A 21821-nucleotide genomic window follows, 5' to 3' on the forward strand; every position below is an offset into this window, starting at 1 on the left:
TCTAAATGTGACCGAAAGTGAGGATTTAAATATCTACAAACAACATGGTACGTAGAAAAATATTGTAACATAGTTATGTATTACTTCCTTCAATTGTCAGTTGTTGTAAAATTCCTGTGATCCTGTGCATTTTGGTGGATTTTATTTCGTCATTAACCTCTACGCTACGAACCCAGCTAAGTACATACGACCCACTCATGCAACCTAGCATAGGCGCCCTTCGTTTTTTAATTAGTATTTTGTATAACACCAACACCAGCAGAAAAAAAGCTCATTTTGGCGCCCTCCAAACAGGGACACCCGCCTGCAGTGCACCCCTTGCAGACCCGATATGGCGGGCCCCGGTATCTCCGATTATTATTGTAGTTTTAGCGCCGCGCCGATTTAATCTAGACAAATCTTATTCATACTTTATTCTACTTATCGATCGATACTTCGCGAACCTCTACATATTTAACATAATTACTTCTATATATCTTTGGGTCATATCTAAAGGATATGTGCTAATAGGGCTGAAGTTGAAGTACCGTAGAAAACAAGCAGGAATCAACTCACGAGTCAAGGAAGATTTTTTACTGGACATGCTCCAGTCAAGAAACACATGCATACAATAGGATTGGTTCATGGACACTTAAGCTAGAGACTGTAGTAGAGAGCCGAAAAAAGTTAACGACATGTTGCATGATTGCGAGGTATTAGATCGCAGGCGAAAATATATGGTATCCCCTGGACCTATATAAGCTGGTACAGGGTTCCAGAATCCTGAAATGTGTATCAGAATTCTAGAGTGGGTATTATGGGGCATTGGAAGATGTAAAATAAGCCGATCGTCTGTATAACAGACTACTTCCAGAGAAAAAATTCCCTTCATTTTTTTGTCTCCTATATAGATATGTCGTGCGTTTGACTTTGCATGCTTCTTTATGTGTTCTTTATTCTGTAGTTTTTCTTAGTTTATGTCCTAGTCTTGGCCCCGTATGTTAGAAAAAGTACGACACATACATTGTTACCATCCCCTTCTTTCACTCATTTCTTTGGTTTAAGTACCTACTTTTTTGTATGTTCTGGTAGCTTATCATAAGTAAATAAATTCTTGGGATTATTGCATATTTATTCCGCTTATTTTAATTTCTGACTGCATTATGTCTTCTGCATTAGTTTGGGTTTTACTATCTGAGGAGTGTAATCATTATCATCCTTATTGTATTTTGTATATCCTATCGGTTGTGTCCTGTATAGGTACATGTTTTAAATTTCGGTTAGATTATTTCCCTATTCACTTGTTGTCGTACTTTTCCATGACTGTATAATGCTTTTGAAAATTTGCTTGTATCATAATTATGTTGTATTAGATTTTTGTGGACTGCACTTTACATCTTTTGAATTAAGTTTGCTTCCACTGCTAATATGCAACCTTACTGATTATAATATCTTTGTTACTGGTAAACTGCATATCTTAATCATGTAATGAGACACAATAGATATTACTTCCTTCAACTCATAATAGAGAGTAAGATCCAAGGTTCACGAGGACGAGAACGTTCACAGTGCTCCTGGCTTGCAAAATACAGTTTAGCCTTAAACAATTTGCTGAGGAAGATCCAAGACAGAGAAAACTTTGCCAACATTGTTGCCGATCTTCGATAGGAAAAGCCACTCGACAAAGAAGGAGATTCATGGAAGACTTTGAACATTAAAAACCAGAACAAAACTAGATATAGCAGATATTATAATGGAGCCGACGCGCAACGATACTTATTTTCACTTAAAAAATATTTTTTAACAAAATTTTAACTTCAGGATATTTTCATAAAATAATTTGGAACGTAATATTATTTACAAAGAATATTTAAAAACCACAATATCGTGACAGGTGACAGTATGTAAATGATCGTCAAGAATCTGAATCATGGGACAAATTCCTGATGGACATTAACGTCAAAGAAGAATTCTATAAAATGCACCATGGAGAAGGTACTTATCTACCATTTCTGTGGCTTTAAACTCAATGAAAACTACAGGATATGTAGCCAAAGTATACAGAAAACTAACAAATTAACATGTATTTGAATGACCATGACCATTCGAATCACAATATAAATATTTAAAAATTATAGAAATTGTTCAAATAGGTACATTCTATTAAAACATTTTTATGCATTGTCACATGCTTGGGCCACACTAGCGTGTAATGACGTTAATTATCGCAGTATTTGCCATCTTTGTAATGCAAATAATGCGATAATTAACGGCAACGGCACTAGACGCTAGTGTGGCCCCAGCATTACAAATAATAAATTTAACGAATTAGAAATCGTTCTCGAAACATTTTAAAATTTTGGTTTATTTCCAATAAATATAGTGCAAAATCATGGTGCAGAAGTTAAATTAAGTTGTTCATAAAAAGATGCCTGAATGTCTGAATGAATTTGAAAATAAATACAATACGTAGAAAATTAACCTTTGTCGACCTTGACTTCGGCACACGCCTACATCTAAACAATTAAACCTCCAATTTCATTCATATGCGAAAAATGACAAGTTCAACAACGTTGCTAGATTACCATTCATCATCTTTATATGGCTGAATGAGTCAAATTGATGACCTTCATGAGTTCTAATAGATAAATAGATCAAAACGTGATCTTGTAAAGACAGTTGATTATTAAAAATAGGTAATACATAAATAGATAAGTAATTATGCCGAACGGATGTGCTTGAGACTATTTTTTCGTGAATTTAATCCTTACAATTTAGATTTTTTACCATAGCGTATTACGGGAGGCGACTAAAAAGTTTATTTATTTGTCATTGGGTCAACATTAAATTTAAAGATCTTTGATAGATACAAATTCCAATGAAAAAAAAATAGCAAATTTTAGAGATGATTTCTTTAAGTCAAAAATGCTCTTTAATAGTTATAATACTCAAAATTAGTAAAAGTTTGTGCATTTATTATACGTAATAATATAACCAACCGTATGACCAGAATACTATTTTTTTTATAATACATCCCAGAGAACGGCAGTTCTCGCCAGTGGCACACATCCCCCTACATGCGACACTATTATATGGGGTGAGGCAGATAACTGGCCTATTAGAAATATCCCGAGAACTAAAGGCAACAGAATTATGAAAATTGGAATAAAGGGGTTTTGAAGGATGATCTATTATTTAAATGAAAATATTTTCATCTCTTATAACTTCGTGTTTTTAATGGGACACCCTGTATATTTATGTTTACATTATTGAATTCTCCGCAATATCTTCTTTCTTAAAATATGAGGTTTTGTAATATTATACAGGGTATTTTAAGAGATATTTACGTTTTTTATTAATTTCGTAGCAACATTCACACCCTGTAGAATTGTAATAGTTTGTCATTAAAAACTCTGCTTACGTTCAAGTGATTTTTAATATAGTCTACTATTGTTAAGAATCATTAGTATAGCTAATTTTGATATTTTAGTATACAGGGTTGGTTGAAACTCGAAATGAATATTTTCCCTAATGGGAAGACCCTGTATTTTAGTATTAAGGGGGGCCTTAAACTTTGATTTGTTCACTTTCTGACTTTCATAATAATCATTTAAAACCGAGTTATTTAAGGCTCGAAAATGGTTATTTTCGCGTTTTTTAAATTTTAAATCGCGTTATAACTCAACAACAATCCATTTTAGAGAAAAATTACAAGAGACCTTTTTTACTCATAATGACCCAAAGAATTTAAAAAAAATGTCTGAAGTGAAAAAATTGATTTTTTGAACTTGTTTAAAAAACAATTGAAGACCTTGGGAGCAGAAGAGGACAAGCCACAATTTCGTCAAAAATGAGTTAAAGTAGAAATCGCACACTCTAAGACCATATTAATGTCCCAAACAGAAAATTTTAACTTTTTTCTCATAGATGACGCCGCTGTAGTAAGTCCCGTTGTGTCATCATTACTTTATATTGCAACAGAAGGAGACAAGCCACAGTAGTAATCAACATGGCGGCGGAACATTCCGGGGCATGTAAACGGAAAATAGACCTTGATGAGTTTGATTCTGAAACAAAGTGACCAAAATCCATTTTTAAATAAGAGCGAAGATGACAAAGACTGCAGTTCATTTTTTAGAATATAATTTTTTTTTGTACAAAAGGGGATACGCCTCATATCTTTTCAAAAAATGTTCAAAAACTCGAAAACCCTTAAATAGACATTTGTGTTACTTTAATAATTGTGTATTTAATAACATATTTCCAAACGATTTTGGACCTTACTTCCGAGAAAAATGTAAAAATTGGATTTCAGGATCTGAAAATAAGTTTAAAATGGTGTTTTCTCCAAAATAATCTTTTGTGGCATGTCCCCTACTGGCCCCAAGGTCTTCAATTTTCCGACCGCGGTACTTCCTGGAACCTTGTGGATTTATTATTAGAACCTCTTTTTGAGTAAGTTTGTGCAAAAAAAACTGAATAATTTACCTAACGGGGGTGAGCATACCGCCTGGACTAATAAATTTTATTTAATTTGAAATAATGTGAAAATATAATGTATTAATTTTTTATTATGACTAATTTTTTTATAAGTATAATGAAGTATATATAAAGATCTAAATACCACTTCATTATGTATATTTTATGCACAATTTATTCTTAACTTGTTTGGAAAGTACAAATGAATTTTATTTATTACTAGTATTTACATCAGTGACTTTCTAATAAGCGATTCATCTAGTTAACGCGCATTATTCTTGGAACTATCGACTTAAGTAAGATGTGGCAACACCTGCGTTAACTGCAGGTCTGATTATCCAATTTAGCTTACTGGATTTTATTAGTCATGCATCATGTGCGTATACACGCGCGATTCCCAGTCTGATGAATTTTTTCTATTATGTATTTTGTTTTTGTTATTCGTGAAGGCTGCCGGCCGACCGATTCACTTGTTATGTTTAGGATACTAATACGCAAAGTATTTGTGTTATTTCTCTAGTTGGATTTACAGTGATTGTATTCAACAAGGTAAGCTTAAATCATTAATTTAAGTAATCTTTTTGTAAGGCATATATTAATTTGAAAAGAAGCTGTGTTTTCTTTTATCGTTTCTCATTATATTCGTTACAGCCTTGGTATTTGACCGTTGTTTTATTTATTGTCGATTTGGACATGCATGCTACTTAATGGCAAAATATTATAGCATTACAACAATCTTTGATGATTTCAAAAATAATGTTTTCTGTTTGTGATTTTGAGCCTTGAAATATTTAGATATGTATATTGTGGGTATTTTTTGTCATCCACATTGCTCCAGCATATTTCTTAAGATTATATGCCTGTCCTCTTTCTGTCTCCTATTTGTATGATCGTCAATAGTATCCACTTTTTGTTCTCTAAACTCTAAACGTTGTGTTGAATGGTATGACCTGCAACTCTGCAACTTTCAATTCAAGTTATACCACCTTCTCTGAAACGGGCGGTCCATATTAATCACGTGATGTTTTTTTGGCATTTTTTAACCTCCTCACCCCTCCCCCAACCCACTGGTGATACATGGTGAGGTTTAGCGCCGCTTTTCATTTGAGTATCGCGCGTTTACCGAAAAAATAAATGAAAAACACAAAGATTTAATAACACGTAAGATAGTAAGATATTACTACACCCACTGCCCCTTGTGATATTTCGTGATTTTTATGGACCCCTACCCCCCTCAAGCCTCACATGATTAATGGACAGCCCCAAAGGTGTCTTACTTTGGTCACTTCACTCAAATCTTTCTCGATTTTTTGTATGCAACGTTTTCGTTTCCATGCAATACAAAGGCTATGGCGAGATAACATGGTGAAAAGGGTCTAAGAACGATGTAGGAAAAGTGTCTATGTACAACCTGATATAAATAAAACCAAAAGCGTATTCAGATCTAAGAGCCTAACACCAGCACCAAAAATCAGAATATATAAAACAGTGATTAGACTGGTGCTGATATATGGGTGTGAGGCGTGGACGTGAGAAAAATCCTCAGAAGAATCTTTGGACCTTATCACAACCCTAATAGCAACCAATACCGAATGAGAACAAATGCTGAAGTCAACCAGATGTATAGGGCGAGCGACGTAGTCCAAGAAATTAAATCTCAACTTCTAAGATCTGGCCATGTCCATAGACTCCCTAATAACCGCCTTGCCAAGTTAATCTGGGAGGAAGCCCCGTAGGAATAAGGTCCTTAGGAAGCCCGCGAATGCGATGGAGAGACAATAAATATGCTCAGATTTAAGAACAATGGAACTACCCACTGACACAACTGTCATGGACGACTGTTCGAGATGGAAGCGAGTTGTGCAGTAAGCCAAGACCCACTCCGGTTTGTAGTGCTATCAGAATTTTTTAATTCCCACTAATTGGTGTACAATAATTAAAAACAAAGTAATTACTTTTATTTTAAAGATAAAGACTTATGCCTGGTTGCACCAACAGATCTTAAGCTCCAGCTTAGCTAAGCTCTACTTATAAATAGGGCCTCCTTGAGTATCACTTACGTTGCACCGTAATTTTAGATTCTTATCTTATGATCAATTATATCTATTATTATATTGTGGTATTCTTATTGTAATATATTATAATTATATTATATTAATTCTTATGATATTCTCGACTTAAGCTTAAGATCTGTTGGGTTCAACCGGGCATAAAAGTTTTATCATACAGTGGTAGACCAGGGCGCATCTGTAAAAATATTAGTACATTTGGATGTTGAGAGGTGACTCATATTTTTTTGCAGAAATTGCTTGGAAATAACTCATATAATAATAATTGAGTTATCTTCCTACTCAAAAAGGTCCGGAACATTGTTTAAATAATCAAAATGTCAAAAAACGAAGGAAAAATTCAATTTTTTTCTTCGTTTTTTGATTATAACTTTAAAAGTATTCATTTCCGAGAAAAGTTACACTGACATAAAAATTGCGCAATTAAATTTCCTACAACGTAGGATTGGTAAAACGTAAAATGCGAATACTTGTTTTTTATGGTTTTTTCGCAATTATTGCTATTTTGCAACAAGGGAGACAATTTTTACAATTTTTAACTAATCCTATATTGTAGGAAATTTAATTGTGCAACTTTTATGTCAATGCAACTTTCTCCAAAGTGAATACTTTTAAAGTTATAATCAAAAAACGAAGAAAAAATCGAATTTTTCCTTCATTTCTTGACATTTTGATTATTTAAACAATGTTCCGGACCTTTTTGAGTGGGAGGATAACTCAATTATTATTAATTCTAAGCAATTTCTGCAAAAAATTATGAGTCATCTCTCAACGTCCATGTCAAAACAGATGCGCCCTGGACTATGGACGATTAATTGGAGTTGAATAAAAAGTAGATTTTTGGGTCATAGTATATTATACAACAAGAGAGAAAAAAGACATATTTCTCACGAGCGCAGAAGTTTGTTGGCACGAGCCGAGGTATGAGGCGAGTGCCGCAAATCAAGCGAGAGAGAAATATGTCATTTTCTCTCGTGTTGTACACTGTACTTTTTCTATGGATGCGTTTTTGTCAAGAGTTCAAACTTCAAAATTAAATAATTTAGGTGCTTTTACTTATATTATATGCCTAAATTGAAATAAAATACATATATAGACATAGGTATTTAATATTCTTAATATTTATATACTTTATTTATTTAAAATTATAATTCACAGTTGAATAGGCTTAAAAGGTACTTTTTGATAAGTTTTGACAAGTTTGAACACATTTTGTTTGACAAAAATAATTGTGTTCAGGTGCTTTTAGATATATTATATGCCTGAATTGAAATAAAATACATATGTATATACAAATAGGTATTTAATTAAGTATTTTCTATGGGAAATAAGCCACAATTTTACTAAAAAATGAATTTATTAACGTTTCGAAGCCCAAATCGGGTTTCGTTGTCAAAATACAAAATACTATTAAAATAAACAAAAATGTTGTTGCTAAATAAAAAAATTCTTCTAATAATTTATTTAATCTGACTCATTTATATTGGCAATTCATACGTATATTATTATACATTTTAAAGTAGAAGACTTTAAAATGATATCGCCAATATTTATGAGTTGCGTTCCTGGGACGACTTTACTAAAAGATAGTTCATTCGATTACATGAAATCAATCCCAACTCAAGAATATCCGTAGCAAAAAAAATCATAGCATGTGATTTGTCTTTAAAAAGACAACCAAATGCAACGATGACAGTAAAATTCTCGCGTTATATCTTTTAGTAAAGTCGTCCCAGGAACGCAACTCATAAATATTGGCGATATCATTTTAAAGTCTTCTACTTAAAAATGTATAATATACGTATGAATTGCCAATATAAATGAGTCAGATTAAATAAATTATTAGAAGAATTTTTTTACTTAGCAACAACATTTTTGTTTATTTTAATAGTATTTTGTATTTTGACAACGAAACCCGATTTGGGTTTCGAAACGTTAATAATAAATTCATTTTTTAGTAAAATTGTGGCTTATTTCCCATAGAAAATACTTAATTATAAAAATGCCACAAGGAAATAGCTTCAGAACAACATTAGGTATTTAATATTCTTAATATTTATATACTTTATTTATTTAAAATTTTAACTCACAGTTGAACAGTCTTAAATGGTAATTTTTGATAAGTTTTGACAAGTTGTTTGACATTTTGTTTGACAAAAATAATTGTGTTTGTATTGTGCATGTTACCATGGAAATGGCGATCATATGTATGTAAACCGGCGGTGAACCCGTGAGAAAAAATTTTTCTCACTGCAATGCCCGACTTTTCTCACTGTTTGAGAAATTGTTCGTTTTGAATGTATGTAAGTAGTGAGAGAAGTTGCACATTGTATAGCATCCATAGAAAAAATATATTTTTTTAACTGTTTCAACAAATGACATTGTGTGTTAATTAATAATATTATTAACAAATTGCGTATTAATTTGTATTGTACGCAAAAAGTACATGCAAATAAAAAAAAAGATCAAAATCTATCAACTACAACCCGAGGTAAAGAAACTCACAGTATTTTGAAGTTTATTAACATTTTTGAAGGCTAGAATTTTTAGTTCCCTCGTAACATGGTCCAACTAATTTTCATTTCGTCCTCATTTTTAGTCGTCACAGTCACAGACATAATGCTGTCAAGTTTAATTTTATCCCTACTTTTTACCTAATGGTTCTAGAGTAGCTTTGTTTTGTATTTAAATGCGTGCTAAATTGTCAGCTTTTTAAATATGGAAAAATATTTCGTCGCCGAATTATTGCTTATAAGTTATTCTAATTCAGTGGCCGTTTGCCAAAAGCTGATATGACCAGAAGAACAAATTCAAATGTCCACGATATCCATAAAATCATAGTTTTGGAAATATCCTATTTGGTTTTGAGTTTTGAGTTTAATGTTTATACAGCTATTTATGCGAGTTGACATATAAGAAAAAACTCTAATTTTATGGCCGTCGTGGAAATTTGAATTTGCTCTCCTGAAAAGTACCAAAAATGGACATATCTGCTTTTGGCAAACGACCACTGAATTGTTTATACGTTAAAACTGACAGTAATTTTTCAAAACGTCTGTGGTCCCTTAGACGTTCGGATACAATTAGCGTCTCTTTGCAAATACTATGACGTCGACTTTGCAAAGTAACAAGACACTTACTCAACACACACACTACACATTACACCTGAGTTAGTGATAAGTTATACAGTTACGTGGTTAAAGGTTCTAGTTCTAAACCAAGGCCAGAATCAGAGAAAAAAAAATTTTCAAACCCATTTTTGTTTAAAAATTATTTTTTTAACCGTTTTGATTTAATGTTCATTATTTTCTGACTAATAGTCTGGGCTGATTATCGGAGAATAGGCCATTTTTGGGAAAAGTTATTTACCAGCAATTTTATTGCTGGAATCGAATTATAAGATCCTATATATTAATAATATAGGTATGCAAAGTCCTCAGATAGTGTGCTACTTTTTTTATAAACAAAATGGCGCCCGAAAATTGTGTTTTTTTCAATTATTGCTTTATAACTCCGAAGATTTTAACTTTACAACAAAAACACCCAAATAAACGACGAGATCTGCTCCGACGAAAATTTTCCTCGGAAAATGCGGGTTTTCCCAACAAAATCTTTAATTTTCAAATAAAGTTTTAGATAAGTAATTATCTACCAATAATTAAATAATTTGGTGACTTAAAACCCTTCTTGGTTTAGATTATAGTTCCAGAAGCTGGTGAAAATTAAACGAATATTTTAGCAACAATTCAATTGTTAAGAATTAATAATTTACGGTCGCAATAATAACCAAAATAATTATGATACACTGATCAAACTTTAAAATCTTATAAAGATGAGATGCCTATTTAACATTTTGTCGACAAAATATAAATTTTTTATTTTTTTGCATAATCTTGAAATGTTAAAAAAGAGTTATAAACAAATTAACGGTTTTTAGAAAGTTTTTATTATATTATAATTTTAAAAAATAGCTAAAATGCGCATTTCAAATATCTTGAAAATGAATGCTTTAAAACTTTCTTGCAACCATTTGCAAAAAAGTTATGAAACAGCAAAGTAAACATACGATTACTACGGTGTTTATAATTTTTTTAAATTCTTTCAAAGCGTAGAAGTGAGTTTAAAGTACAAGCTAATTATTTACAAAAAAATATCGATTATCAGTTTAATGGTTATATTTTAATTAAAGATTATAAATATATTTTTTTGTAATTTACACGCGCGAAAGTAGACTAATACAGTACTGTAGCTAAAATTTTCACTCGGAGCGACGATCGGCCCCGCGACGTACACTTTTAATAAATAATGTATGCTGCGTGTCAGTCGCTTCGAGTTAACATTTTAGCTCCGACTCTGTATCAGGCCTACTTTTGCGCTAAAAATTACAAAAAAAGTATTTTTAATCTTTGATTAAAATATAACCATTGCACTAATTTTTGACATTCTTTGTGAGTATGTAATTAGATTGTACCATAGACTCACTTTTAAGCTTTGAAACAATTAAAACAAATTATAAACAACGGAGAAATTGTATATTTACTTTGCTCTTTCATAACTTTTTTGCAAATGGTTGGACAATTTTTTTAAAGCATTCATTTTCAAGACCTACCAAATACGCATTTTAAGTATTTTTTAAAATTAGAATATAATAAACAATTTCTGAGAAATGTTAATTTGTTTATAACAATTTTTCTTAAACATTTAAAGATTATGCAAAAAAATCAAAAAATTATCTTTTGTCGACAAAATATTAAATAGGCATCACACCTTTATAATCTTTCTAAGTTTGATCAATGTCTCATGACTATTTTGGTTGTTATTGCGACTGTAAATTGTTAGTTAACAATTGAATTGTTGCTATAATATTCGTTTCATTTTCACCGGCTTTTGAATTTATAATATATACCAAGAAAGCTTTTATTTCACCAAGCTATATAATTATTGATAAATAATTACTGGCCCAAAAAATTTATTTGAAAATTCGAGATTTTGTTGGGAAAACCCACATTTTCCGAGGAAAATTTTCGTCGGAGCAAATCGGGAAAAACATGCCTCTATGTAGAATTAAATTGGGGTGAATTTTTATTTGAGTGTTTTTGGTGTAAAGTTAAAATCTTCGGAGTTATAGAGCAATAATTGAAAAAGATACGATTTGTCGGCGCCATTTTGTTTATAAAAAAAGTAGCACACTATCTGCGGACTTTGCATACCTATATTAATAATATATAGGATCTTATAATTCGATTCCAGCAATAAAATTGCTGGTAAATAACCTTTCTTTGTACTTTACTAATTAGACCAGCGTATTATAACTATTTTTTTTTCAAAATTTAAAGATTATGCAAAAAAAAGAAAAATTTATATTTTGTCGATAAAATATTAAATAAGCATCTCATCTTTATAATCTGCATAAGTTTGATCAATGTATCATGATTATTTTGGTTATTATTGCTATCTTAAATTGTTAATTAACAATTGAATTGTTGCTAAAATATTCGTTTAATTTTCACCGGCTTCTGGAATTACAATCATACCAAGAAAGCTTTGATGTCACTAAGTTATTTAATTATTGATTAATAACTACTTACCTAAAACTTTATTTAAAAATTAGAGTTTTTGTTAGGAAAACCTGCATTTTCCGAGGTAAATTTTCGTCGGAGAAAATCTTGAAAAACATATCTCTATGCAGAATTTAATTACGATGAATTTTTATTTGGGTGTTTTTGTTGTAAAGTTAAAATCTTCGGAGTTATAGAGCAATAATTGAAAAAAATACGATTTGTCGGCGCCATTTTGTTTATAAAAAAGTAGCACACTATCTGCGGACTTTGCGTACCTATATTATTAATATATAGGATCTTATAATTCGATTCCAGCAAGAAAATTGCTGGTAAATAACTTTTCCATGAATTTTGCTAATAAGCCCTGAGTATAATGTTATTGCAAAAAAGGTCTCTGGGATAAGCCATTAATATAATAACTTTTAACCTATGTTATGGATTGTTCTGAAATTTTGACGTTTTGCTAAGTACCCCAATACCAAACTTTGGATGAAATACAAAGTTCTATGTTAATTTTAATAACAGTTATTAACAGATAACTATTTTGCCTTACTTTGCAGTTGGCGAAGCAATAAATTGACTTTTTAACTTTCAAAAATCACCATTTTGAAGCTTTTTTTCAATATTATTCTAAAAAATTAAATTACACTAAATTGTTAATAATTGGGCAGGAAACAGGCCGTTTTTCTTCAAGCTTTACAATAACTAAAAAAGTTGACAGATACCTGGATGATTCAAAGTACCGAACAGGGTCTTTTTTTCTTATTTCCCTGGAGTAAAATAATATTCAATATTCTGGGATATTCCAATGTGCTAACGATTCTAGCTTCTTTACACCTTTTTTGTTCAGAGTTTATGATAATGTATCATACTATGGTTTTTATTTTTAAATCATAATAGAATATTCCAAGTACTTTGCATAAATGTTTAATGATTCTTTTAGAAATTACCCAATTGCGTATTCAGTATAGAAACTAACAAACGTTGGCATTGTCTTAGAAACGCTTCGTAAAATGATTGTATCTAATCTTAAAATTAGTTTAGTAATTAAGTTTTTAATGAATGCAAAATGTAAATTGTATTCAAGATTGAGTAAACTCTTATGAGTAATTCTATTAATAGATAAAAGAAGTAATATCAGGGAAACTTATTGTATTTTTGTGCTTATTGCCTAATAATGTATTTATTACTATTGTTTCAAAGATGACACTTAGGATAAGCACAATACGCATAGTTGTCTAATTAAAATGAAAAATAATAAAATAAAGATATTGGAACTATTATTCCTCTTTACAGCACGGCCAAATGTACCTTGTCACTGACTGCTTAGGTTACTGAAACAAGTACAATTTTATTACATTACATACATTACAATAAAAAATTACATCGCAATACAATTACAATAAAATAGATAAAAAAACATTTTAAATGCATAAATATTGGTACAATTAAGGTTATCAAAATTCTAAACTATATTGTCTTCTTCTAGATTTCGTGGTTGAGGTTTCATAAAGGTAGTCAATAATGTGTTGAAATTGATCTGGCGAGCTGAGAATATTTTGTAGATTACGATTCAAATTATGCTTTTTTCTGTTATTGTAGAAATAGGGACAGTCTATGAGTATATGTTTAACAGATAGAGTGTTACCACAGTGTGTACATGTACATCTTGGGAAGTCATCAAATGTTTGAGTCAATCTTGTATGGCCTATTCTAAGTCGTCGAATTAAAATTTTGTTTTTTCGTGTCATGGAAGGAAACTCAAGTTTTTTTTATAGATGGATGGATATCACAAAGCTTGGAAGGGATTTTGTTCCATTGATCTTGCCAAGACATTAGGATAGTACCAGGGCCGGATTTAAGGGGGGACAGGCTGGGCAGCTGCCCGGGCCCCCACAAAGCCCCAAACTTAAAAAAATCAGCACATTATTCACATAGAATGTTTTATGTCAATCAATTAACTGTAATATTTCGTTATATGGAAGGTTTCTCTCCTATTAAAAATGTATTTTTGGCAAATTACGGTCATAAAGCAGAAGATATATTTAAGACATTCTTGCAAGAAGATGATATCGATTTGAAAAGCTGCAGGGGACAGTCCTACGACCTACGACAATGCGTCAGTTATGAGTGGAAAATACAATGGTGTTCAGCTAAAATTTAGATAACACAATATCTTGGCGTTGTAGATTCCATGTGTCGCCCACTCTCTAAATTTAGTTGCTAAAGCTGCAGCGAAGTGTTGTCCTGCTGCCATAGAATTCTTTGATTTCTTGGAAGGACTGTATGAAACCTATGTATTTTTCACTTCCTCTAGATATAGATACAACTTGTTAATCGAATGTTTAAAAACGTCTTTAAGCGAGAGCAACACCGACCATGGCAGAAATATTATTAATTGATGGATTCGACCGTTACTTGATGGAAGTTCATTTTATCTCACAATAAAACACTGAAAACTTTTATTTTATTTATTTTATTTATTGGTACACATCACAAACACCAGTAATAAACAAAAAATGTTACAATGGTAATCACAGGTGATGGCAACTTACAAACTAACAAACAAAACAACAGACTAACAATAACAAAAGAAAATACATATATATATACACATATATGATATAGATCTATATGTTATATAACTTCTAATTGCACCTGAAAATTATCCCAGCCCACCAGAAGTTTCTGAATATCTTTACAACTTGCATCGAAAAAATCCAGTTCTGGATGTTGGTCTAAAAATTCATTACAAACTCTGAGCATATTATTGATAGGAGATAAACTGTTCCATACAAAAAAAGGTTTCCTATTTATAATTCTCAGCCTAATCTTTGGTATCTTAAAATGTACAAAATTAACCATTCCACAGCTTTTATACTTAAAATTATTTACAATATTATATAAGGTGTCCCAAAAGTAGTGGAACGGTCGAATAATTCGCGAACTAAACATCGGATCGAAAAACTGAAAAACACGTGTTTAATTATTTTCAAAAATCTATCCAATAACACCAAACACCAACTCCCACTACAACCCCTGGAGGTGGGGTGGGGGGTAACTTTAAAATCTCAAATCGAAACCCCTAGTTTTTCTTGCAGATTTGGATTTATTACATAAAAGTAAGCAACTTTTATTCAACACATTTTTTCGAACTGTGGATAGATGGCGCTATAATTGGGAAAAACGATTTATCCTGATACCATAGGTAAATTATAGAAACGGTCTAATATCTCGAGAAATACACTTCCAAATGAGAAACCAAAAAACAGGTTTTTAATATTTTTCGAAAACCTATCGATAAACACCAAAAATGACCCTCCAACCCACCCCCTGGAGACGGGATGGGGGGTAAATTTAAAATCTTAAATAGCAACCCCCACTTTTTATTGCAGATTCGAATTCGTCATGAAAAATTAAGCAACATTTATTCGAAACATTTTTTAAAATTGCTGATAGATGGCGCTAATAAATCGTATTTTTCCAATTAAAGCGCCATCTATCAACAATTCTAAAAAATGTTTCGAATAAATGTTGCTTAATTTTTCATGAAGAATCCGAATCTGTAATAAAAAGTGGGGTTGCTATTTAAGATTTTGAAGTTACCCCCCACCCCACCTCCAGGGGGTGGGTTGGAGGGTCATGTTGAGTGTTATTCGATAGGTTTTCGAAAAGTATTAAAAACCTTTTTTTTGGTTTCTCATTTGGAAGTGTATTTATCGAGATATTAGACCGTTTCTATAATTTACCTATGGTATCAGGATAAATCGTTTTTCTCAATTATAGCGCCATCTATCCACAGTTAGAAAAAATGTCTTGAATAAAAGTTGCCTACTTTTACGTAACGAATCCAAATCTGCAAGAAAAACTAGGGGTTTCCATTTGAGATTTTAAAGTTACCCTCCACCCCACCTCCAGGGGGTGTACTGGGGGTTGGTGTTTGGTGTCATTGGATAGATTTTTGGAAATGATTGAACACGTATTTTTCAGTTTTTCGATCCGATGTTTAGTTCGCGAAATATTCGACCGTTCCACTACTTTTGGGACACCCTGTATATGAACATCACAGACTGCCGATCCCTTCTAGCAGAGAGTCTTTCGACTTTGAAATACCTTAGCATTGAATAATATGAGATCATATAAGGGTACACTCTATATTTTCTGAAATAAAGATATCTTAAAAAACGCTTTTGAACCTTTTCAATTAAATCCGTTTTAAAAGCTGTTGTTGGGGACCATATGACTGACGCATATTCTAGATTTGGTCTTACAATGGCATTGTAGAGCCTTATAATTGTGTCAATATAAAAGTCCCTAGAATTACGTATAATAAAACCTAATATTTTATATGCCTTATTTACAATACTATAAAGATGTTTATGAAAGCTCATGTTTGGCTCAAAATTGACCCCCAGATCCCTAAATTCATTTTTCCTGTCTATAACTACACCATCTATATGATAATCTTCAATGATGAAATTTAATTTACGAGTAAATGTGACAACTGAACATTTGCTAATATTAAGTGACATCTTATTAACTCTAAACCAACCAGCCACATGACTTAGATCAGACTGTAACATATGACAGTCTTCATTACATGAGATTGTTCTAAAAAGTTTAAAGTCATCAGCATACAGTAGGCTGGTTGAAACAGTTACTGATGCTGGTAAATCGTTGATAAAAAGTAGGAATAGTAAAGGGCCTAAATTACTACCCTGTGGAACACCTGACATGGCATTAAACTGACCTGAAAATGTTCCTCCCACCTTTACTATCTGTGATCTGTGAAGCAGGTAAGATTTCATAAAGTTATATGCATTCTCAGAGAAACCATATTCAACCAACTTATTTAAGAGTATGCCATGGTCCACCCGATCAAAAGCTTTTGCGCAGTCTGTATATATGACATCTAGCTGTTTTTTATTGACTATTGCATTACACGCATGTTCTGAAAATAGGCAAAGATTAGTAACTGTAGATTTATCTGGGAGAAAACCATGTTGTGAAATTGTTATTGATTCTTTTACAAAATTATATATATTTAAATATAAAATATTTTCAAAAATTTTAGCGACTCCATTCAAGATACTAATTGGTCTATAATTACAAATGTCACATTTTTTACCATTTTTATGTACAGGAGAGATCACAGCATTTTTTAAATAGCTAGGAAATCGGTTTTGTTCAATTGCTAAATTAAATATAAAAACTAAAGGCTTAATTATAAACTCAGCACAACCTTTATAAATAGAAGACGGTATCTCATCAGGTCCTGTGGACTATTTTGGTTTTAATTTTTTAATACTATTTAATATATCAGAATCTACAACTCTAGGAAACTTAAAAAGCCCCCAGCTTTCTTTATTTGAACTATAATCAGTGTCATCAGTTTCTGCATATACAGACTGAAAAAACTGTGCAAAAGCGTTAGCTATATTCTGAGAACCCTCGTAGCTCTCGGTGCCAAATACCATCTTCATTGGTACCCCACTAAGACCTGCTTTTCCTTTTAAAAATCCCCAAAAACTACTGGGATCATTTGTTAGGTTCTTTTCTATATTTTGTTTATATAATTTGTAATCATTTTTTGTTTGAAATTTTATATTTTTTCTGAGTGTTAAATACATACTCAACTCTTCTGCATTTGCCTTACCTTTTTTAACTAAACAATGCAGACGATTTTTTAACCTAATATTTTTAACCAGATCAATGGAGAACCAAGACGGGAATTTTGCCACTGATTTATTCATTTTAACCTCAAATTTTGGTACTGATACATCCATAAAATGATACATCTTTGCATAGAAAAGACCCAAAGACCTGTCCACATCATCACATGTCAGTAGGTCAGACCAATCACATTGCTCAAGTAGCTTATATAACATCAAAAAATCACCTTTTGAGTAATCATATTTATAGCTTTTCATACAATGCTTTTCAGACTCTGATTTATCTATAATGATAGTGAAAGTAAGAGCAGGATGATATTTGTCTTCAGCAATCAGTGGACTATCTGACCTAATAACATCTGATACTGTAAGGTTTGACAATATGAGATCCAACAATCTATTCATATGATTATATACTCCATTACATTGCTGCAAGTTGCCCATATTCAGAAACTGGTGCAAAAGAATGTTTTTATCACAGTCATAATTATTATTTTCAAAACTTGGCAAGTTAAAATCCCCCATTATTAACATATTTGAATTTTGATTTAAGATAACATCTTCAAAGAGATTTAAAAATGTTTCATACTTATCTAAACAACAATTAGGTGTAAAATAAACAACAGACATATAAAATATGGTTCTTCTAAAATCTATATTGACAATAATACATTCAATATCACAGCTTACTTCAATTATTTCATAAGGTATTTCTTTTTTGAGTGCCATCAGTACACCTCCGCCTCGATTCAAATCACGATCTCTTCTTACCACATTATATCTATCATCAAACAGCTCATTGTCATAAAATTCTGCATTCAACCAAGTCTCTGATAGTGCAATAATATCATAGTCTTCAGATAATATGCTTGTGTATAATGTATCAGTTTTTGTCCTTAGACCACGAACATTTTGATAATAAATACGCAGTTCCTTCTGTAGATTATAATTCTTTAATATGAGAGTAGTACCTAAACCTGAGGATCCTCCAGTGCTGTCGGCACCCTCTTCTTTGCTAAAAACCGTGATACAATTGCCCCATTGGGCCATATCTGTTTTCGCCATGCTTTTTTGAAATTCTCTTGATTAATTGTCACTTTCATTGATGCATAAATCTCTGGTCGTTTGGACTCATGTTTCTCGCAATTTACTTCGGGAAAATCATTTATAAGCATTTGCTTCAAATCTTCAGGTCTCGTATTAGGTGCCAATCGAGACACATGAAGTGATACATACTTAGGAATTACTTGGATACCAGTATCAACTTCATTTCTTCCAATAACGAATCTGCGGTTCCGATGTTTATTTCTGGGTTTAACTGTTTCCCAGCCAACATTATCGTCGTTGGTTGATCCAAGCGCTTGTATTTCACGCATGACATTATTTTGGTGTGTCTGCAGAAGTGCCATCGTTACTGCTGTAGGGTCGATCTTATTATTATTAGGATTTCTTGTTTGTTTTTGTTTTAAATTCGCTGCTGTCGCAGCCATCTTCTTGTCATTCGTGTTTGAAGTTGACGGTTGAGATGTCATTTTGGTCAAACCTCCGTTTGCATTGTTACTAATAGCAGAAGATGAAAAATTACCATCAGTTTGACAATTAAATCTGTTCTGTGCTTGTGGTAGAGACGTATTGGTGGTTGCTTGCTGCAAGGTATTCTCCTTTTGACTTTGACTACTTTGTGTACCTGTACTTACTATTGATTTGCTTGGATTTTTTGTACCATTTTTTCCATTGGACAATACTTTGAGATCTTCTATTTTTTCTTCATAGCTTTTAATGAGCGCTTTTTGAACACTATTGGAATATTCCTTTTCGTCTAATAGCTGCTCCTTGAGCATAATTTCTTTTTTAAGAAACTGCATCTCTAAATCAGAATCATTCGTCTTGAAGTCTGCATTATTCAGGAAGGAGGAGCACTTCACTTTACAGCCATCACATAACCAGAATAAATTGGTACTTTCCATTAAAACTTTTTGCCATGCATCTTTTAAAGACACACACATTAAATGAAACACATTTTTACATAATTTGCACACAACTGACTTAGAATTTACTATAAAGTTGTCGGAGCAAACTCGACACACGTTCGCATCGTCGGCCATCTTGATGTATATGTTTTCTATACTTCCACAAAATTTATTATTTACAACTATGTGACTACAGCTGTTTCGGCAGAGTGCCTTTCTCAAGTGATATAATTTACAATGTGTTTGCCTTTTTAAGTCTCTAACTGAAGAGGTTGAGGAGTGGGGAGCTGTTTGTCTCGAGTTGGTCATTCAGAATTATATCTGTATTTTTCAGTTTATTAATTTCCATAGATTTTAAAAAAGATAGCTTAAGGCCTTTATTTTGGATATGCAGAATTTGAAACTCTTCATTGAAAGAATGATTATGATCTAGAAGGTGAAGTGCGTATGTAGAAGTGTCTGTTTTTCTATTGTTGAAAGCCCTTTTGTGTTCTGCTATCCGTTTGTCAAAAGTTCTGCCAGTTTGACCGATGTACGTTTTCGGACAGTCACCACAAGTTAGTTTGTACACACCACTCTGTAGTTGCTTTCTCTTTTTAAGCTATCTTTTTTAGAATCTATGGAAACTAATAAACTGAAAAATACAGATTTTTTGACCATGACATACAGCTGTGAGAATTGTCTTTCACATTTTTCTGATTCGGATAAATTGAATAATTTAAGATGTAATGGAGATTGTCGGAGAACATTCTGTATGAAGTGTACAGGTCTAAACAAGTCGTTCACAAAAGCCTTATTGGATCAAAAATTTTCCCATCTAAAATTTTTTTGTACACTATGTGATTCGCCTAGCTTAAGATATTTAGATGAAAAAATAAATAATCTATCAAGAAATCAAATACCTCTAGAAAACTTTGAGGCCTTAACACAAGTTACTAAAAAGCTTACTGATAATTTGCCAGTTTTTATGGAGACTTACGATTTGTTAACAAAAAATGACGACAAACTGGACTATATTATTAAAAAAATTGACGAGATCCATAGACTGAATAACCTGCTGAATCCTGAAAAGGTTTTAAAATCTGTAAGGCAAATGGAACATGATATTTTCAATTTATCGTCAGTTTTTTTCGGCGGTTCAGATGAGACTACAAAGGTTCAAATCCAAGACTCAACGTCTACTGAAATTAAGGTAGGATTAGAAAGGCTTTCTTCAAATGTCAGTGAAATCTCAAATCAAATGAGCAATATTTCCAGAAATTTACCTACCTTACCAACAAAAAAAGAGGTATTGAACAAAAAAACATTTTATGCCACCACAAGTACCCAAACTGAAGAGCCTCAATGTTGCGAAGTAAGTCCAGAGCAAAAGTCAAAAAACACAGAAGATAAATGTCAGTTTGTAATTATTAGTAACTTAACCCCAATATACACCCCTATACAAGTGGTACACTACATTAAAGAGAAGCTAGGTATTAAAGAATATATTAGATGTTACGCCCTCGTTAAAGATGCCGACACATCAACTGGTTCTTCATTTAAAATAGGCATAAAATCTAGATCATCGATTAACTTACTATTTAATAAGAAAATTTGGCCACCTGGTGTAATCATTAAATGGTCCATTGAATCTTCATATTCCGAACCATCCGAGTCACATAAGAATCCGAAGAATATCAGAAGCCCTGTTATCCCGGAAAATCCAGTTACCAGTTTATGCAACAACAAAGATGAAGTACAGAACACAAATATATGTTCAGACAAGCAGGCCATCGAAATTTGTAAATCTAAGAATCCTTTCCATTCGCAAATTAATTTCGTTAAGAAAGATACTTTAGAACCATCTATAAATCTGGATCCTTTGACTCCACCAAGAGTTAGATTAACCAATAACTCTAATAGTCGGTATCTTCTAGCCAGATTAAGGGAACCGGATATCTTAAAAGCCATTAAACTTCATCTTGCTTATCTACACGACCAACCTGCTTCTGTATTTTACGATGGATTTACGAACACAAGCGTTAAACTGTTTTTGGCTTCCGAAGGGCTTCCTACCAACACGGAAGATCTACGAAAAATTCTTCTAGAATT

General features: G+C 32.1%; 1 protein-coding gene across 3 annotated transcripts in view; it reads left to right on the forward strand.

Annotated features, from left to right (window-relative positions):
• The window catches only part of LOC114338186 (tyrosine-protein phosphatase non-receptor type 9), a 215724-nt gene that overhangs the window by 76107 nt on the left and 117796 nt on the right, over window positions 1-21821 (forward strand). Inside the window, exon 1 of one of the 3 annotated variants that reach the window (XM_050652873.1) lies at window positions 29-47. The exons of 1 other annotated variant lie outside the window; for it this stretch is intronic. In XM_050652873.1, the coding sequence (XP_050508830.1) occupies window positions 45-47 (3 nt within the window). In that variant the 5' untranslated portion in view covers window positions 29-44. Of the gene's footprint in view, window positions 1-28; window positions 48-4843; window positions 5008-21821 lie in introns of those variants that run through there. One more of the 3 variants, XM_050652877.1, reaches the window with a different exon arrangement.

Source organism: Diabrotica virgifera, chromosome 6, assembly GCF_917563875.1.
Source record: "Diabrotica virgifera virgifera chromosome 6, PGI_DIABVI_V3a".
In the NCBI taxonomy this organism is placed as follows: domain Eukaryota; kingdom Metazoa; phylum Arthropoda; class Insecta; order Coleoptera; family Chrysomelidae; genus Diabrotica; species Diabrotica virgifera.